General features: G+C 37.3%; 1 protein-coding gene across 1 annotated transcript; it reads left to right on the top strand.

Annotated features, from left to right (window-relative positions):
* Positions 1–544: 544 nt before the first annotated feature.
* Positions 545–12,346, top strand: LOC120090318 (alanine--tRNA ligase). The gene is made up of 23 exons (XM_039047894.1): positions 545–991; positions 1,177–1,415; positions 1,868–2,008; positions 2,261–2,407; positions 3,097–3,249; positions 4,224–4,353; positions 4,757–4,853; positions 5,030–5,150; positions 5,477–5,536; positions 6,226–6,276; positions 6,316–6,411; positions 6,623–6,724; positions 7,715–7,837; positions 8,268–8,411; positions 8,560–8,631; positions 8,725–8,800; positions 9,466–9,608; positions 9,699–9,807; positions 9,889–10,076; positions 10,639–10,728; positions 10,808–10,990; positions 11,422–11,601; positions 11,942–12,346. The coding sequence occupies exons 1-23, from the start codon at positions 607–609 to the stop codon at positions 12,014–12,016; spliced, it is 3,105 nt and encodes a 1,034-aa protein (XP_038903822.1). The 5' UTR covers positions 545–606; the 3' UTR covers positions 12,017–12,346.
* The last annotated feature ends 3,442 nt before the right edge of the window (positions 12,347–15,788 follow it).

The raw sequence follows: 15,788 nt of genomic DNA, 5'->3' as shown, positions 1-15,788 counted from the left end.
AAAGATGAAAACGTTGGTCGTCAATTCTTCGTTGGCCTACTGGTTGAACATTGACAGTCGAATGAAGAAGAACGAAGAAGAATGATCTCCGAATAAGAGAAGAAAAACCCTCGTATGTGGTATCAATTCAAAATAAACCTTCGTTGGGATTCAATAGCCAATGTTAAAGTATATAAATATGTGTGACAGTGGAAGAGTTTATTTGTAAATAACCTATTACATTTGTGTAAAATCCAAGGTAAATAGTTTTTTTTTTTTTTTTTGTGTGTGTAAAAAATAGAATGTTTGAGACATTAACGTAATATGAACCTCATTTGAAGACTTTTTGTGTAGAAGTACTAATTTAAATACATAAAATAGAATAATATAGATTTTTTGCTTAATAGTCATAAATTATTACACATTTGAAATATGATGACTAAGAGGACTAAATTTTGTTATTTCTATCCAAAACGTTCAAGTCAGAACACAATCGATTTTTTTTTTCAAAAAAAGCTTGGGAAGCAAACCGAATCAAGAATTGGGGAGAGATAAAATCAAAATGTCGTGTAGGGCAAGGGGCATATATAACGGGAATCAAAGCTATGACGTTTAAAACCCAATTGAATGAGAGGATTTTCCAGGGTCAAGGGGGAACAATTGATCGCTACATTTCTTAGCTCTACTGTTACTTCCCCTTCTCTCCTTTCCCCGCCGCCGCTATCCATTCGCTCTCTCACCGCTCATCGTTCAATTGGGGTTCAACTCTTCTTCAATTTCCCACTGTCGGGTTGCTGTTCTTTATCATCTGCATCATCCGAGCCATCGATTCCTCCATTTCCGCCGTCATCTCTGTCACCAATGCCAGGGGCCGGTTCTCAAGGAGTGGAATGGCCGGCCGACCGCGTAAGGGACACCTTTTTTCGATTCTTTGAGGAGAAGAATCATGTTTACTGGAAGTCTAGCCCCGTTGTGCCCGTAAACGACCCGACCCTTCTCTTTGCTAACGCGGGTTTGTCTTTCTTCCTTGTTTTCTTTATCTTACTTGCGTATTGCGTGGTTCTGGATTGAGAGAGTGGAAGAATAGTTTATGCGGTTGTGCAATTTAGTGGGTTTTGATGGATTTTACGAAGATTTGTAATTGAATGTATACATGAACTTGATTGTTGTGCTTGAGACGATGGGTTTCTGTTGCAGGTATGAATCAGTACAAGCCCATTTTCTTGGGCACTGCTGATCCTAACACGTCTTTGAGTAAACTTACCCGAGCTTGTAATACTCAGAAATGTATTCGTGCTGGTGGGAAACACAATGATCTTGATGATGTTGGAAAAGACACTTATCACCATACTTTCTTTGAGATGCTTGGCAATTGGTCATTCGGGGATTACTTTAAGAAGGAAGCCATCACATGGGCCTGGGAACTTCTTACACAGGTTAGTTGACTTTTACCCCCAGAAATGAATTTGTGTCTCAAACTGTGCAAGTGTAATGTTGTATCGCCTTCTTACAAACAGGATATAGTTTGATGCAGTACATCAGTCTTCCTGTTTTGCTACTTTTGAGCTTGCGAACAACTCTTCTACTTATCCACGCGCTACTGCAATGTGAAAATCATTTTATCTATATCGTATAATGCAGTCCATTAGTCTTTTCATTTGTAACAAATGTTTTTGGGATAGGGGATGCTTGTAATAAAACTTAAGAATATAGATAAGAAACATCAGGTTTTCAATTAAATCTTATGTACTGTGAAATTATAAAGAGCTCCCAGATCATCGCCAAAACAAGGATTGATGAAATTGCATTACTATTTGATTATGGTATGACGGAGTTTATATCAGTTGATTGTTTTTTCTCACAATAGTCGCGTATTGTGTACCTACAGGTTTATAAGCTTCCCACAGATCGAATTTATGCCACCTACTTCGGTGGTGATGAGAAAGCTGGTCTTGCACCTGATACTGAGGCTAGAGACATATGGCTGAAGTTTTTACCTGCAGAACGTGTCTTACCTTTTGGCTGCAAAGTAAGATTACGTAACAACTTCTCTCTGCTTTTTGCTCTTGCAAGCTACAACTACAAATGTCTTGTTATCTATTTGAAATTTCATGCTAGGATAAAAAATATGTTAAACCTCTCATTTCTTTATGCTGCAGAAGCTTCAATTATCGAAGAAAACAAAAAATTGTGAACAATTGTGTTTATCTTTTTTGTGTGTTTTCAGTTCATGTTAGCTTGTGGAAATTTTGTCTAATTTTATTCTTTGAATTTTGAGTAGGACAACTTCTGGGAGATGGGTGATACTGGTCCTTGTGGACCATGCACTGAAATACATTACGACAGGCTTGGTGGTCGTGATGCTGCACGATTGGTTAATAATGATGACCCTACATGCATTGAGATATGGAACCTTGTTTTTATTCAGGTAGCCATCTTGTTCCCCCACCCCCCTCCTCTTCTCTGTTTCACTCGTCAACTAATATCTTATATATATATTTTGCAACAATGAGAGAGTATCTTTACTATTTTTCTTGTAGCTTCCCAGATGTAGGTTCTATTGTGGTTGAACTGTAAAATGTTTATAACAGGCATTTAAGTAGCTCTACCTGTATTGTAACATATCTGACTTTTGGCATTTGGTCCGTCTGAGGTGAAAGCCTGAAGGCCCAAGAGGTTCTTGGTTGATATTGCAGTATTAGTTAGGTTTTCATGAATAGAAAGGGGAGAAAACTCAATGGAAAGGTAAGCATGGTAGTGTTACTCCTAAAGAAGTTGAACTAGATCTGTTCTATAGGTTGTACTACAGTGTCCTTGAGTTCTAAGAATTAAAGATGCAACTACTAGTATTCCAGTTACATTACATCCTTCATCTTCTTGAATATAACCCACATTTTTCAAAGTAACAAGTGTGGATAACAGGATAAAGTTTGCTTTGACTTAAATTTTTTGGCCCCTCATTCTTGTCAAGTAACTAATGTATGAATATCAACGCAGTAGATGGTTCTTTTGTCTCTTTTGATGGGTTTAGGTTGTTCACCTTAGTTATCACTATTATTATTTGGTTATAAGAACAACTTCGTTGGTTATTAATGATTCAATTTGTCATTGCTACAGTTCAACAGGGAAAATGATGGCTCCCTGAAATCTCTCCCTGCCAAGCATGTTGATACTGGTATGGGATTTGAAAGACTGACTTCGGTGCTTCAGAACAAGCTGAGTAATTATGATACCGATGTGTTCATGCCCATCTTTGATGCAATCCAAAAGGCAAGATCAGGATTTTTCTCATCAAATATACTTCTTATTTTGTACTTTGCATAGGATATAATTTAGTATAGGGTTTCTGCCCTCATGTAGAATTGTGAAGGAGGGAGAGAAAAGGTAAGTCCCAAGCCAAGGGTATTACTAAAGGGTCTTCCAAGTAGAAATAAGAGAAGACTATACAACCCGAAGGGTATGTGCAATTTACAATTACGGCAATGGAGAGCTACAAACATAAAAGTACTTCCCAAAAATGAAAAAGAAAATGACTTGTCCCCACTGTTGAAGATTCAGTTGTTCCTTTCTGACCACATATACCAAAAAAGAAGCCCTGATGAATTCAAGTCTTAAGGTTATCTCTTCTATTTTGAAAGGATGATCTTCTGTGAGAGTAGAAAGCAAGCTGTTCTACTGTGGTCCAACAGCTTCCCTAGCCTTCACCCCTGGAGGGGATATCTCTAGATTGCATTGATAAAACAGGAAACATTTTCATACTCTCTTTATGAACCAATTCACTGAACAAATGAAAACGAGCAAAGGGAAAAATCTTAAGCTAGCAAAGTTATAAGATTATCCTATTGGGAACTACGGAATAAAAGAAATACTTACAAGAGTGGTTTGATATTGCACTTCAAAGGGAGACCACAAGAATAGTTAAATCTCATGCCCACATAAGCATAACTCAACTAACATAAACATGCATCCTTGATCAAGAGGCCAGAAATTCAAGTTCTTACTCCCATATTGTTGAACTTAAAAGAATAGTTGAATCCCAAATCACAATTACCTTATCTTTTGTTTTCTATGAAAAATTTCCAATTCCTTTCCAACTTCTCAAACACTATAGTAGCATTTAGCCACAAAAGATGTGTCCCAGATGCCACATCAAAGTAACCATCTTCATCACTATATTCAGTCAAAAAATAAAATTTTCTTACAGTGTTTTCAGTTTTTTAATAAGATATCTATTTGTAGTGCAGGCAACTGGAGCTCGGCCGTATAGTGGAAAAGTTGGGCCAGATGATGTGGACAACATGGACATGGCTTACAGGGTTGTTGCTGATCATATAAGAACTCTTTCATTTGCTATTGCTGATGGGTCTTGTCCAGGTGAGTACCATTGAAAACATGAGATGACTGATTCAAAAGCATTTTGAGTCCTGGCACTTATAGTTAACGGTTATGTCCTGTCCCCTGTCTCTCTCTCTCTCTCTCGGAACTTCCACAAGAATTTATATCTGCAATCCGTTTAATGAGAGTGGATTTCGATATTTTATCTTCAATATCATGGAAAGGATGGGGATAGTTTCTTAGCAATAGCAAGTAAATTATGCTTATTGGTTGACAATTAATTGTTAACATTATGTGGATTCTCTTATCATTGTTAACCATCGATCTTTGGACTTTTTATGTCCATATATTATTGTGTTTGGATTTGCCATCCACCTTTACTCTTTGCATATTTGAAGCTTCAAAAGTTAGTTTTTCATGCTCTTCAAAAAATCCTTGATAGGTAACGAGGGGCGCGAGTATGTTTTGAGACGTATTCTTCGTCGTGCAGTTCGATATGGAAGCGAAGTTTTAAAAGCTCAAGAAGGATTTTTTAACGGGTAGGAGGACTTCTCTATTTACTTGTTTGCCACTTCTAAATTTTAACATGAAAAGTTTGACTGATTTTCACACTACTCTTCCCTTGTTACTTCTTTTCAGTATCATCATAACTATAAATTGTATGTTTTAATATTTGCTAATATGGTTGTTTTCTGTCGATGACTATGGTTATCAGACTTGTGAGTACTGTGGTGAAAGTGATGGGTGATGTCTTCCCAGAGCTAAAACAACATGAAGTGAGAATTAGGGAGATAATTGCAGAGGAGGAAGCAAGTTTTGGGAAAACTTTACTAAAGGTACTTCTTTCCTGAGGGGTTAAGGTCATAGGTTTGATCTTTTTGGCAAGCTAAAAAGCTAAAAAATAAAATCTCTTGGTATCTCTCTTAAGACTTGGCATGGGGAGTGGGTCAAATCTCTTCATGGAGAATGAACTTGAAATTTTCTTCAGCAAATGGTTGGACAAAAATTACAAAAACTCTTCTGGCTTTGATAAAGTTGTATGCCATAGGGATACTGACTTGGGTGCATCTTACTATTTTGATTTGTTATTTCTTTGTGAAGGCTTATTAAATATTACATGTCTTGTTAGCAAAACATAATTAGATCACTTATTTTATGTCAGGGAATTGAGAAGTTTAAGAAGGCCGCTCAGGATGTACAAGGGAAGATATTGAGTGGGCAGGTCAGTATTTTTATTATTGGTCTTTATGTAAATTGTCTCTTTGGCCGTTTTCTGTTTTATAATTTATGTGTAGGAGTTTTTCAATTAGTAAAGAATCTACTTAAGATTTTTATATCAAAAGGTGTATGATCATTGTCTTGAAGTGTCTTTGTTAAGGCTCAAGCATTACAATTTGGGATCACAATTTTATAGCTCTAACATACTCGTTTGAAAAGTTTGAAACAAATTTTGCATAAACTGTTGAAAGGGAGGTTTCTTTTTTTGGTTAAATAATAATAACTTTATGTTGGTGTTGAAGTGGTGGGGGTGTGGAGGGGACACTATTATGAGATGTGTTTTAAAGCTAGAATGAAATTGGAGTCGTAGCACTGACATCTATTTTCAGCATGGTTTCTTTCATCTCTAGGTTCACATTCATTTCTCCACTTGTATTTGGATATGTTTTCTTTCCACAAAAGTAATGCATGAGGTTTTCTGAAAATGCATCACCCTGCCTCTTCCTTGCTATGAAAAAAAATGGAAAAGGAAAAATAGCGGTCTGCTTGAGGGGTGTTTATTTCTGTTATGCTGGAGAGACCTTAATACTTGATTAAAGTTTGAGATTCTTACAATTGGTAGATAAAGAAACTATGTGTTCAAGAAATGTCAATATGTGGTTATTTTTATCTTATTTGTTCTTTACCATGTAGGATGCTTTTATCTTGTGGGATACGTATGGATTTCCATTAGATTTGACTCAGGTATCTTCTCTNGTTACTAATAACATTTTCATGGGATAGTTGATGGCGGAAGAGAGGGGTCTGCTAGTTGATACTCAGGGTTTCAACAATGCTATGGATGAGGCGAGGGAAAGATCAAGAAGTGCTCAAAATAAGGTGAGTTCTTTTTGCTAGAGTACATTAACATCCTATTGTTGTGTTTTACAGTCTGTTGTTCTACCTTATGTGAACCTGAACCTACACGTGGAAAAATTGTGGATGCTTTCATATATAAAACAATGCAAAAGTCTATGAATAACAATGGATAATTTAATTGACTGGAGAAAACATTTCGATAGTTTTATATTTTGTTTTATTCCTCTTCCAGCAAGCAGGTGGTACAATTGCCATGGATGCTGATGCTACAGCAGCATTGCACAAGAAGGCAGTTGCTTCAACTGATGACAAATTCAAATTTATTTGGTTTAAGGTTTGTGAATCTATTTTTGTCAGCAAGCATGCCTATGTTCCATCTAGTTCAATTCGGTGGTTAATGGCACTCAATGGAGTCCTTGCAATTTCATAAAAAGTCCTTTGGTGGCCTTCAATTTTTTTGTTCGAGGTCTCCCACTTTTAGTTCTAATTCTAGAATGAACCTAAACTGCATGATCTTTCTTCTCTTTTATTTTCTGTCCGCATCTCATCCTTTAGTAATAATTTTTGCTTTCCCGGTTGCCTAAGGGAGGAACAAAACCATTACCAGTATCTGGAATGCAGATGCCTCTTTCTCGTAGAGTTCACCCTCAGTAATTGTGTGTCTTTGTCTGAGGTTGAGGACCAGCATTATGCTTGGTAGCATTGTTCTTTGCCATTATTTGATGCTTTTTTTCCCTGGACTTTTGGATTAGTCTTGCACCTAATTTTGATTGTATAGGTTTGGTTGAAGAGATGATTTGAACTCTGATTCTCTGATAGAGGTAATTTCTTAGATAGAGTAGTTTTTGGTCTATTTTGTGGAACATTTAGCTCAACCAAATCAAGAATTTTTTCTGATAGATGTGCTCAGAGGTGTACATCTGTTTCCTATCCAAAAAAAAAAAAAAAGATGTGCTCAGAGGTGGATTTGGAATGTGGATACAATTTAATGCCTTCCGTACAGACATTTTTGTCTACGTTGTGCCAGGATATCCTATTAGTTTTGATTACTTACAATTAGATCACTTACTTGTGACTTTGGGAACTGGGCCATTTCTTTTTCTCGTGTTTTCTGCTACCTTGTTGCCTTTTTGGGTACTTCGGGATCGTTTTAGTGTGCTTCTCACAGATGTTTTTATTCTACCTTTTGTTAATGAAAGTTTAGTTTCCTACTGACATGTAGTACACCTACGCGTAACACAGGCATATAGATTCCAGAAATATGCACAATTTTGGTTGTTAACTGCTCTGTGTATTGTTCAACCCGCCTATCTTTTTATTCCAGGACCATGAAAGTGTGGTGAAAGCTATCTACACTGGTTATGAATTTCTTGAAAGTGTAGACGCTGGTAATGAAGTTGGTTTAGTTCTGGAATCTACAAGCTTTTATGCTGAGCAAGGTGGTCAGGTATTTTGAGATCTCGGACACCCTATTATATGATTGCTTGATAAGAAAGGCTCTATTGACCTTTTGGCAGATATTTTGTTGTACGTGTTGAGGATAGTAGCCTTTGAATTTACTACTGAAGAGTAACTTTAAATTGTTTGAGCAACATACTGTTTTTAATTTACTGGTCTGTTTTGCCTTTTGTCTAGTACTTTAATTATTTTACATTTTTATTTGAACTTCCAGCTCAGGGATTTTCCCATTGGTTAGAAATCACATTCTTCCTAGTTTGGGTGATCTTATGAAGTTTATTTGGAAGAAACAATGCAATGAGAGGATTTAATTGAATTAGGATTTGAAAATTATTCTATAATGTGCTTGCTACATCTTTTCCTTTGTTATCTCCTATCATTAATGTTTATCTCATTTATGATGTTGTTTTTGGCATTAGATTTTTGATACTGGAATAATTGAAGGTTCCTTTGGCTCATTTGAAGTATGTAATGTTCAAATATTTGGAGGTTTCATTGTTCATATTGGTTCATTTAATGGTGGGAGCGGCAGAATTTCTCTGGGTGACAAAGTTGTTTGTAAGGTAAACTGAAAATATGCTGTCATGTATGTTTAATTGAAAATCCTTTTGGCATTCAGTGGTTTTGGGATCCATTCTTTGTTTGGTTAATGAAATAATTACTTATCTAAATTTCTTTTGCCATTCTTCACGAGTCTATTGATGCATGCAGGTTGACTATGAGCGGCGTAAGCTCATTGCTCCTAACCATACTTGTACACATATGTTGAATTTTGCTCTTAGGGTATGTTTGAATTTTGACCTAAATGTAACTAATTATTACTAGAACTGATATTTCTTTTGTTTTAAAAAGCTTATTTGAATAATAATTGTACAGGAAATTCTTGGAAACCATGTTGACCAGAAGGGGTCTATCGTTCTTCCTGAAAAACTGCGATTTGATTTTTCTCATGGTTCGATTTATTTTCAGTTGTTGTTTACTCTGTCTGCCATTACAGAGTGAATTATTTTATTTATTATTCAGTTTCTTTTATAAAAGAACAACATATTAATGAACATGAATCATAGAGAGGGAGAGAGGGGAGGGAGAGGCAACCCCCACCCAAAGAGGTTTCCAGGAAACATATTAATGAACATGTTAATGAACATGAATCATAGAGAGGGAGAGAGGGAGGGAGAGGCAACCTCCACCCAAAGAGGTTTCCAGGAAACCTCTTACCCTGCCAGGGAATTTTCCAAGACCATAAATTTTCTTAGAAAGTGTAGACAATCAAGAGACGAATGATTTGTTGCCTCCGTAATTGTGTATTGAATCCAATTTCCAATTGTGGCCGTGCTAGTAGACATCTATCCATAGTCCTCTTGTAGTTTGTCATTGCCCATTTAGGAGAAAGAAAGGAAAAATGGTAGGGTTAATACAATTTCTTGTCCATTTCCTCCACCTTGGACTATAACCCTTATCCTCCAAAACCACGTCCAGAGATTATTGTCACTAAATCAAAAGCTGCTTCATTATTTTTCGTATTAGTTAAGTTTTGTTTTTCTTATGGGAGGATGTTTTGGTCACTTTCAATTGTGTATTTGAAATTTTGATTGCTTAACTGCTCCTGAATTATAGGCAAGCCAGTAGATCCTGATGATTTGAGAAAAATAGAATCAATTGTGAACAAACAAATAGAAGATGAATTGGACGTAAATGCTAAGGAGGTAACCCTTGCTGAAGCAAAGCGTATTAATGGGTTAAGGGCTGTATTTGGAGAAGTAAGATGTGCTGTCTTTCTTTATGTCTGAAAACTTTTATGTTATTTATGAGAAGCACGATCTCCAATATCTTCCCTGTTTATGATGCAGGTCTATCCTGATCCAGTTAGAGTTGTTGCCATTGGGAAAAATGTCGAGGAACTCCTGGCTGATCCAGATAATGAGAACTGGTTATCCATTTCTTCAGAGCTATGTGGAGGTTAGTGTGTTCTTGTCATGGCCTTCACTTTTTGCAGCCTGCACCAAGCTGGCCTTAAATAAAGCCAATGGATTATTGCAGGGACCCATATATCAAATACACGGGAAGCAAAGGCATTTGCCCTTCTATCTGAAGAAGGAATTGCTAAGGGGATTCGAAGAATTACTGCTGTTACTACCGATTCTGCCTTTAAGGCAATCGAGCAGGCTCAATCACTTGAGCAGGAAGTTGACGCTGCTTTTAATATAGATGGTAGCTTGCTGGAAAAGGTCTCTCTCTCTCTCTCTCACACGCACACACACATATAGATACTGACAGTAGCTGATAGGTTTCTCTCTTTCTCTGATAAGCTGATTGTTAACAGTTTTGCCTTTGCTGTTATGTTGGTACTGTTTCACCGTTGCATTCCATTCCACTTATCCGCAACTCTTAACAAATAACAAAAAGATGTATTAGACTAAAGTTGGAAGAATACTGAATTATCCTCAAAAGAAGAGAGAATCTACTCAATAATGAAAAAGAGAACCTTGTCTAGAATGAGCCGTAGAAAGGAAGAACGGCCAAAAAAGTAGTAGTAATTTTTTCACTAAGTTAGTCTAAATAATGCGACTGTTTAAAAGAATAAAAATAGTTGAAATCACTGGATTTCAGATGGTTTATTGTTCTCTCTGTCTCTCTCTGGGGGGTGCATCACTGAATTGGAAGTATTAAGTCTGATCCAGTTTAAATATCAATTGGTGTAATAGAATAAAAATTATCTTGCTGATTTATGCCACGTTTCAACAGCTCAATTAAGTTAATTCTTGCTTACTTTTATGTTCTATCATGCAGGTGGTTGCTTCATTCAAAAACCGTGTCGATTCAGCACCAATTCCTGCTGCCAGAAAAGCACAAATTAGGGCAAAGATTGTCTTGCTCCAGGTACTACTTGCAGACCACTGTGCTTTGATTACCCACTTAACTGGTGTATTTATTACCTGAAAATTGCTGTTTCATACAGAACGAAGTGAGGAAGGCTCAAAAGAAGCTGGCTGAAGAAAATATGCAGAAGGCCGTCAAAATTGCCGTTGAAACAGCTGAAATGGCTTCTTCAAATGGTAGGGCCTTCTGTATATCCCATGTCGATGTTGGTTTGGATGCAGCCGCTGTTCGTGAAGCAGTTGTTAAAGTTATGGAGCAAAAGGTAATTTCTTATGCTTAGAGCTAGTAAAAACCATTTTGATGATTGGACCTACATTTTAGAAGTTGTTTTGAAGTGCTTTATCTGGTATTTGAGCCATAATACTTCGGAGGACTTCCTCACAGAAGACCTCTGTTTGACTTATTTTCAAAAACCCTTATATATTACTTCCACGCATGAAAATACCTATTTAATCTATTATTATTGGGGGGGGGGGGATGTATTGAGTAAGAATGTCCAAAAAAATGTGTATCCCCACCGTGTTTCAATAATAATAGATATACTTTCCCTTGGGGTGATGGTTTTTCATCCACTCTTACCATCGGTCCTCGAAGAAAAATAGTCAATTGGAGAAACACATTAGAGGATGCATCAATAGTAAAACATCTTCTCCTTAGAATGTGAGGATTTCATTTTATATTTGTGATCAACAGGGCATATCCGCAATGGTTTTCAGCACCGATGAAACCACAAAGAAGGTTGTGGTTTGTGCCGGGGTTCCCACGAAAGGGAACCAAGGGAAGCAATTAGAGGTATCAGAATGGTTGACAACAGCCTTGCAGCCTTTAAAAGGAAGATGCGGGAAGGGGAAAGGTGGTCTCGCTACAGGCCAGGTAACTTTAATTTACGTGCTTCTCTTTGTAGGGACTTTTACCATTTTTTTTTCAGTCGTCCGTATCTAAGAGACAGTAGTGACTTGTTAATCTATTCTGATGGTGAGATTAATTTATTGTGCTCAAGACTAGTTTATAATATCTGAACAATTTGCATCATGAATGAGATCGGCCAGGGATTTTATCACTTTACACTTTTTGGTGGTTGTATGATTAGTTCAGGGATTCTTTTTGGTGGAACTTAGACTCCAATGGTCTTGGAATAAGAAGACTAATGCTTCATTTCAATCTTATGAACTTTTGTAACATATTCATCTTCTGAAATGCTTTCTGCTTTCAGGGAATTGATGCATCTCAAATAAAGGAGGCAATGGATCTTGCTACATCTTTTGCATCATTGAAATTGAACCAATGAAAGTTAGATTCATGAAGTCTCATTCAGAGGAGTTCTGCTATTCTGTTCTGTCATTAGTTGGGCTAACCTTATGGAAAACCACATATCTCAAGTTTGAGAATTAACTGTCAAAATATTTGCACAAGCTGTCTTCCACAATGATCACAGGTTTCTTTTTCATCTCTTTTCTGGGGTGTGGGGATTGTTTCCTCTATTTTTCTCTTCTACTCGCACAAATACTAGTTGGATGTCCAAAGGAATCGATATGATTCATACTACAATTTGAAGTACTAGAAGTTGTAAAGCATTGTCATTAGACTCATTACTAAATGCCATAATGGCAATTTAAAACTTTTTTTTCTTCTAAATAATTTTGTTGTATTCTGTTTGTGTGCTATAGAGAATTGATTTTTTTAGAATAAAATAACATGAAAAAAAAAAGAGAGCCCAATGGGCTACAAACCACTTCTTTCCACTTAGTTGAGCGAGGAACGAATCAAACTCTGTTGAGGCTAGAACTGATGAGGTAATCTTGAATTTCTTCCAAGATGACTCCATTAATGGACTCAAGTAAGTTATTTGACTGAATAGCCCGTACAAAAGATTGAGAGTCCGATTCCACCCAACAATTTGAATTACACCTATCAATCAGCAATCTGACTCACAATGGAGCAGAGCAAGAGCCTCAGCCGACATCACATCAAGATCACCATATAGATCTTTTGAAAAAGCAACCACCATTCTTCCCTCTCGGAGTCCCTCAAAATTCCTCCCAAATCCACTCTGGCAGTCTCCACATCCCATTTACTTTTAAAACAGCAGGTTCTGGCAGCCTCCACATCAACACCTTTCTCCCTTCACCCTCAGGCCCGCCATCTTCAGGCTGGGTCAATCAGACCCCCCAACTAACACTCCTATATGACCGCTGGGCTTCCCGCACATATTCTCCAACCGACCCATTCAGTGCGGAACGCAACCAGAGGAGGAGACATTTTTCACAGCTCTATTTCTATCGGACCAGAGGATCCAACACCCAACGACAAACAGCTCAATATCCTGTGTTGGAAGGGCTCTTCATCGGCTTCAAATACACCTCTTGACAAGAAATTGGAGGAGTCAAAATCTCCTCAAGCCTCGACACTACAGAACGCCAGAACAATCGTGAACGTGGCACCACAAGAAGGTATGTTCATTTGTCTCTCTGTCCTTTCCACACAAAACACACTAGGGGTTGGATGAAATCTTTCTTCTGTTAAGATTATGATTTGACGGAAGGATGTTGAGGAACATCTTCCACAATTTTTTTTCCCGAGGAATGTGCAAACCCGACAACATTCTCCACCATTTTGCCGAAGATGACTCCGTATTACAATTCATAAACTCTGTAAGCACGTTTAATAGAAAAAGTTCCATTCTTTTTTATAGTGCCAAATCCATGAATTCGGCCTGGAAGAGCTACAAATCGGGATAGAACATATGCACTCCACGCCCTCCTCCCAAAAGATGCTCCGCAGAAGCGGCAAATTCCAACTCCCCCCATCATCAATCAATGCCCCAACAACCATATATTTTGAATCCCCAACCGGCGGAGTAATTGACCTAAGATGTGAAGGTCGCGGGAGCCATGGAGTCTCAAACACCTTCGTATTAGTCCTCGAACCAATTCGTCTTCTTAGACCCTTCATTAGCAAATTCCTTCCCCAAATCAGACTTCTCTAGATATACGAGGGGTGTTGTCTCAAAGATGCTTCTAAAATCTCACAGTTTGGGAAATATTTTCCTTCAAAAACTTGGCCAGCCAGAGACATGGGTTGTTGAAGCTTCCACATTTGCTTGGCCAATAATGCTTGGTTGAAACCTTTAAGGCATCGAAAACCCATTCCTCCTCTTATCTTTAGGACGACAAAGGTTTTTCCATGCAAGCCAATAGGACTTTTAATGCGAATTATTAGATCCCCACCAAAATTTGGCCACACCCCTTTCAATATCTTCACAAATGGATCTGGGAAGCTTAACACAAGCCATGCCATGATATATAGCGGAATAGCTTGAGCCACCGTCTTAATGAGAACCTCCCTTCCTCCAATTGAAAACAAATTACGTTTCCAACCCGCCACTGCTTTGTTCACCCTCTCCACAATATAATTCAAATTCCTTTTTTTATTTCTAGATAAATGAGCTGGGATTCCCACAGGTATCGACGAATTGCTCAAATTTGACTTCACTACATTAGGACTAAATAATATTGAGGATTTAGAGGCATTTATACACTGACTTGATGCTTCCTCATATTTTTTTCGAATAGTTTTAATGGTGATCCCCTCTGATTCCGAAGCACGACAAAATAATAGCCTATCATCAGCAAAGAACAAATGTGAGATTGTCCATCACCCAATACAACATCTTGAGATTTCCTTTGAAAGACCCTCTGCACAAAAAAGGAACAGATAGGGAGAAAGCGGATTGATGCAATCATAATATCGATGAAATGAGTATTGATTGTGATGCTATAACGCACTGTTTCATTTAATTGAACCCAAGTACAAGCTCAACTAGAGTTTGGTGAGTCCAGGATCGAACTCAGGATTGCTTTACAAGTATGCAATGAAATCTAATGCCTTGATCTGGACGCAATTCATTACAGTTCAGATTGATTTTTGGTAGAACTCTTGAGTGAAACAGTATATGCGATGATAGGATTGAGAAGAATGGTTGCTAACAATTCCTAAGTGAATATATAAATTATGCATTCATGCGATCCTCATAACTTTGTGTTTGAGTGAAACAATATATGCGATGATAGGGTTGAAAAGAATGCTTGCTAACAATTCCTAAGTGAATATATAAATTATGCATTCATGCGATCCTTATAACTTAGTGTTTGAGTGAAACAGTATATGCGATGCCAGGTTTGAGAAGAATGCTTGCTAATAATTCCTAAGTGAATATATAAATTATGCGTTCATACGATGCACATAATATTATCACTTACACTTCTCAGTGCACATGGCCATATTATCCCATCTCTAGGATGCATGCGATGAATGTGTAATGCAAAAGATGCTATTTATTTCTAAGGAACATCTCTCTTGTTTTATGAGTTCTAAATCTCTAATTTTCTCAAACTGAGATTTAAGCTACTTAGGGTAATCTTTCGAGTTATCCAAGTATTTCAATAGGCATACATAAAATAAGTAAAATGCATGATTTAAATATTACTTGGTTCATGTTAGCTGGATGCTTCTCAACCCATGAAAGATTTAGCTGCTCATAATGACTAAAGAGAATATGGATGGAAATTGAAATGAATATGTATTCATATTAAAGAAATGAATTTTTGCAATACTTAAACAATACAAATACGTTTTAAGATAGAAAATAGAGAAAGGGAGTCAAGTCGTAGTGTACAATTTCTTGTTTCCCTCGGCTTCCTAAATGACTGCTTCACTGTAAATATTGAAAGATGGAGTTCGTCTTCTACTCCTTCAGAAAACCGAAGCTCTCACCAAGGTTGTTGAATGAATGTATGAGAAAAGGCTCCTTTGACAAAATTTGTACTTTTGACTCTTTTCTTTGCACGTTCCTTTTCTCGCATGACGATTTCATGGCTATTTATAGACGACGAGGATAGCTTTTCTTCTCTTACTTATAATTATGTTGATAAGGTGCATTAAATTCCATACCCTGCTGCACCGCCTGCTGTGTGTAACGGTCATGCTTGTCCAGGGCCTGTTGCCCATGGCCGCATGCCCAATCCAACCCCCTTCTAGCATATTTTCATGTCCTATATTGT

This window comes from Benincasa hispida, chromosome 11 (genome assembly GCF_009727055.1).
Source record: "Benincasa hispida cultivar B227 chromosome 11, ASM972705v1, whole genome shotgun sequence".
In the NCBI taxonomy this organism is placed as follows: domain Eukaryota; kingdom Viridiplantae; phylum Streptophyta; class Magnoliopsida; order Cucurbitales; family Cucurbitaceae; genus Benincasa; species Benincasa hispida.
This window is presented reverse-complemented; position numbering and strand designations above follow the sequence as displayed.

Excerpts from the sequence above, each read along its gene's own strand:
- LOC120090318 (XM_039047894.1), top strand. The coding sequence starts at position 607 with ATGAGAGGATTTTCCAGGGTCAAGGGGGAACAATTGATCGCTACATTT. Across the intron at positions 9,609-9,698 it reads TAAGGGCTGTATTTGGAGAA|GTCTATCCTGATCCAGTTAG; the intron begins GTAAGATGTGCT and ends TTTATGATGCAG. Across the intron at positions 11,602-11,941 it reads GTGGTCTCGCTACAGGCCAG|GGAATTGATGCATCTCAAAT; the intron begins GTAACTTTAATT and ends TTCTGCTTTCAG.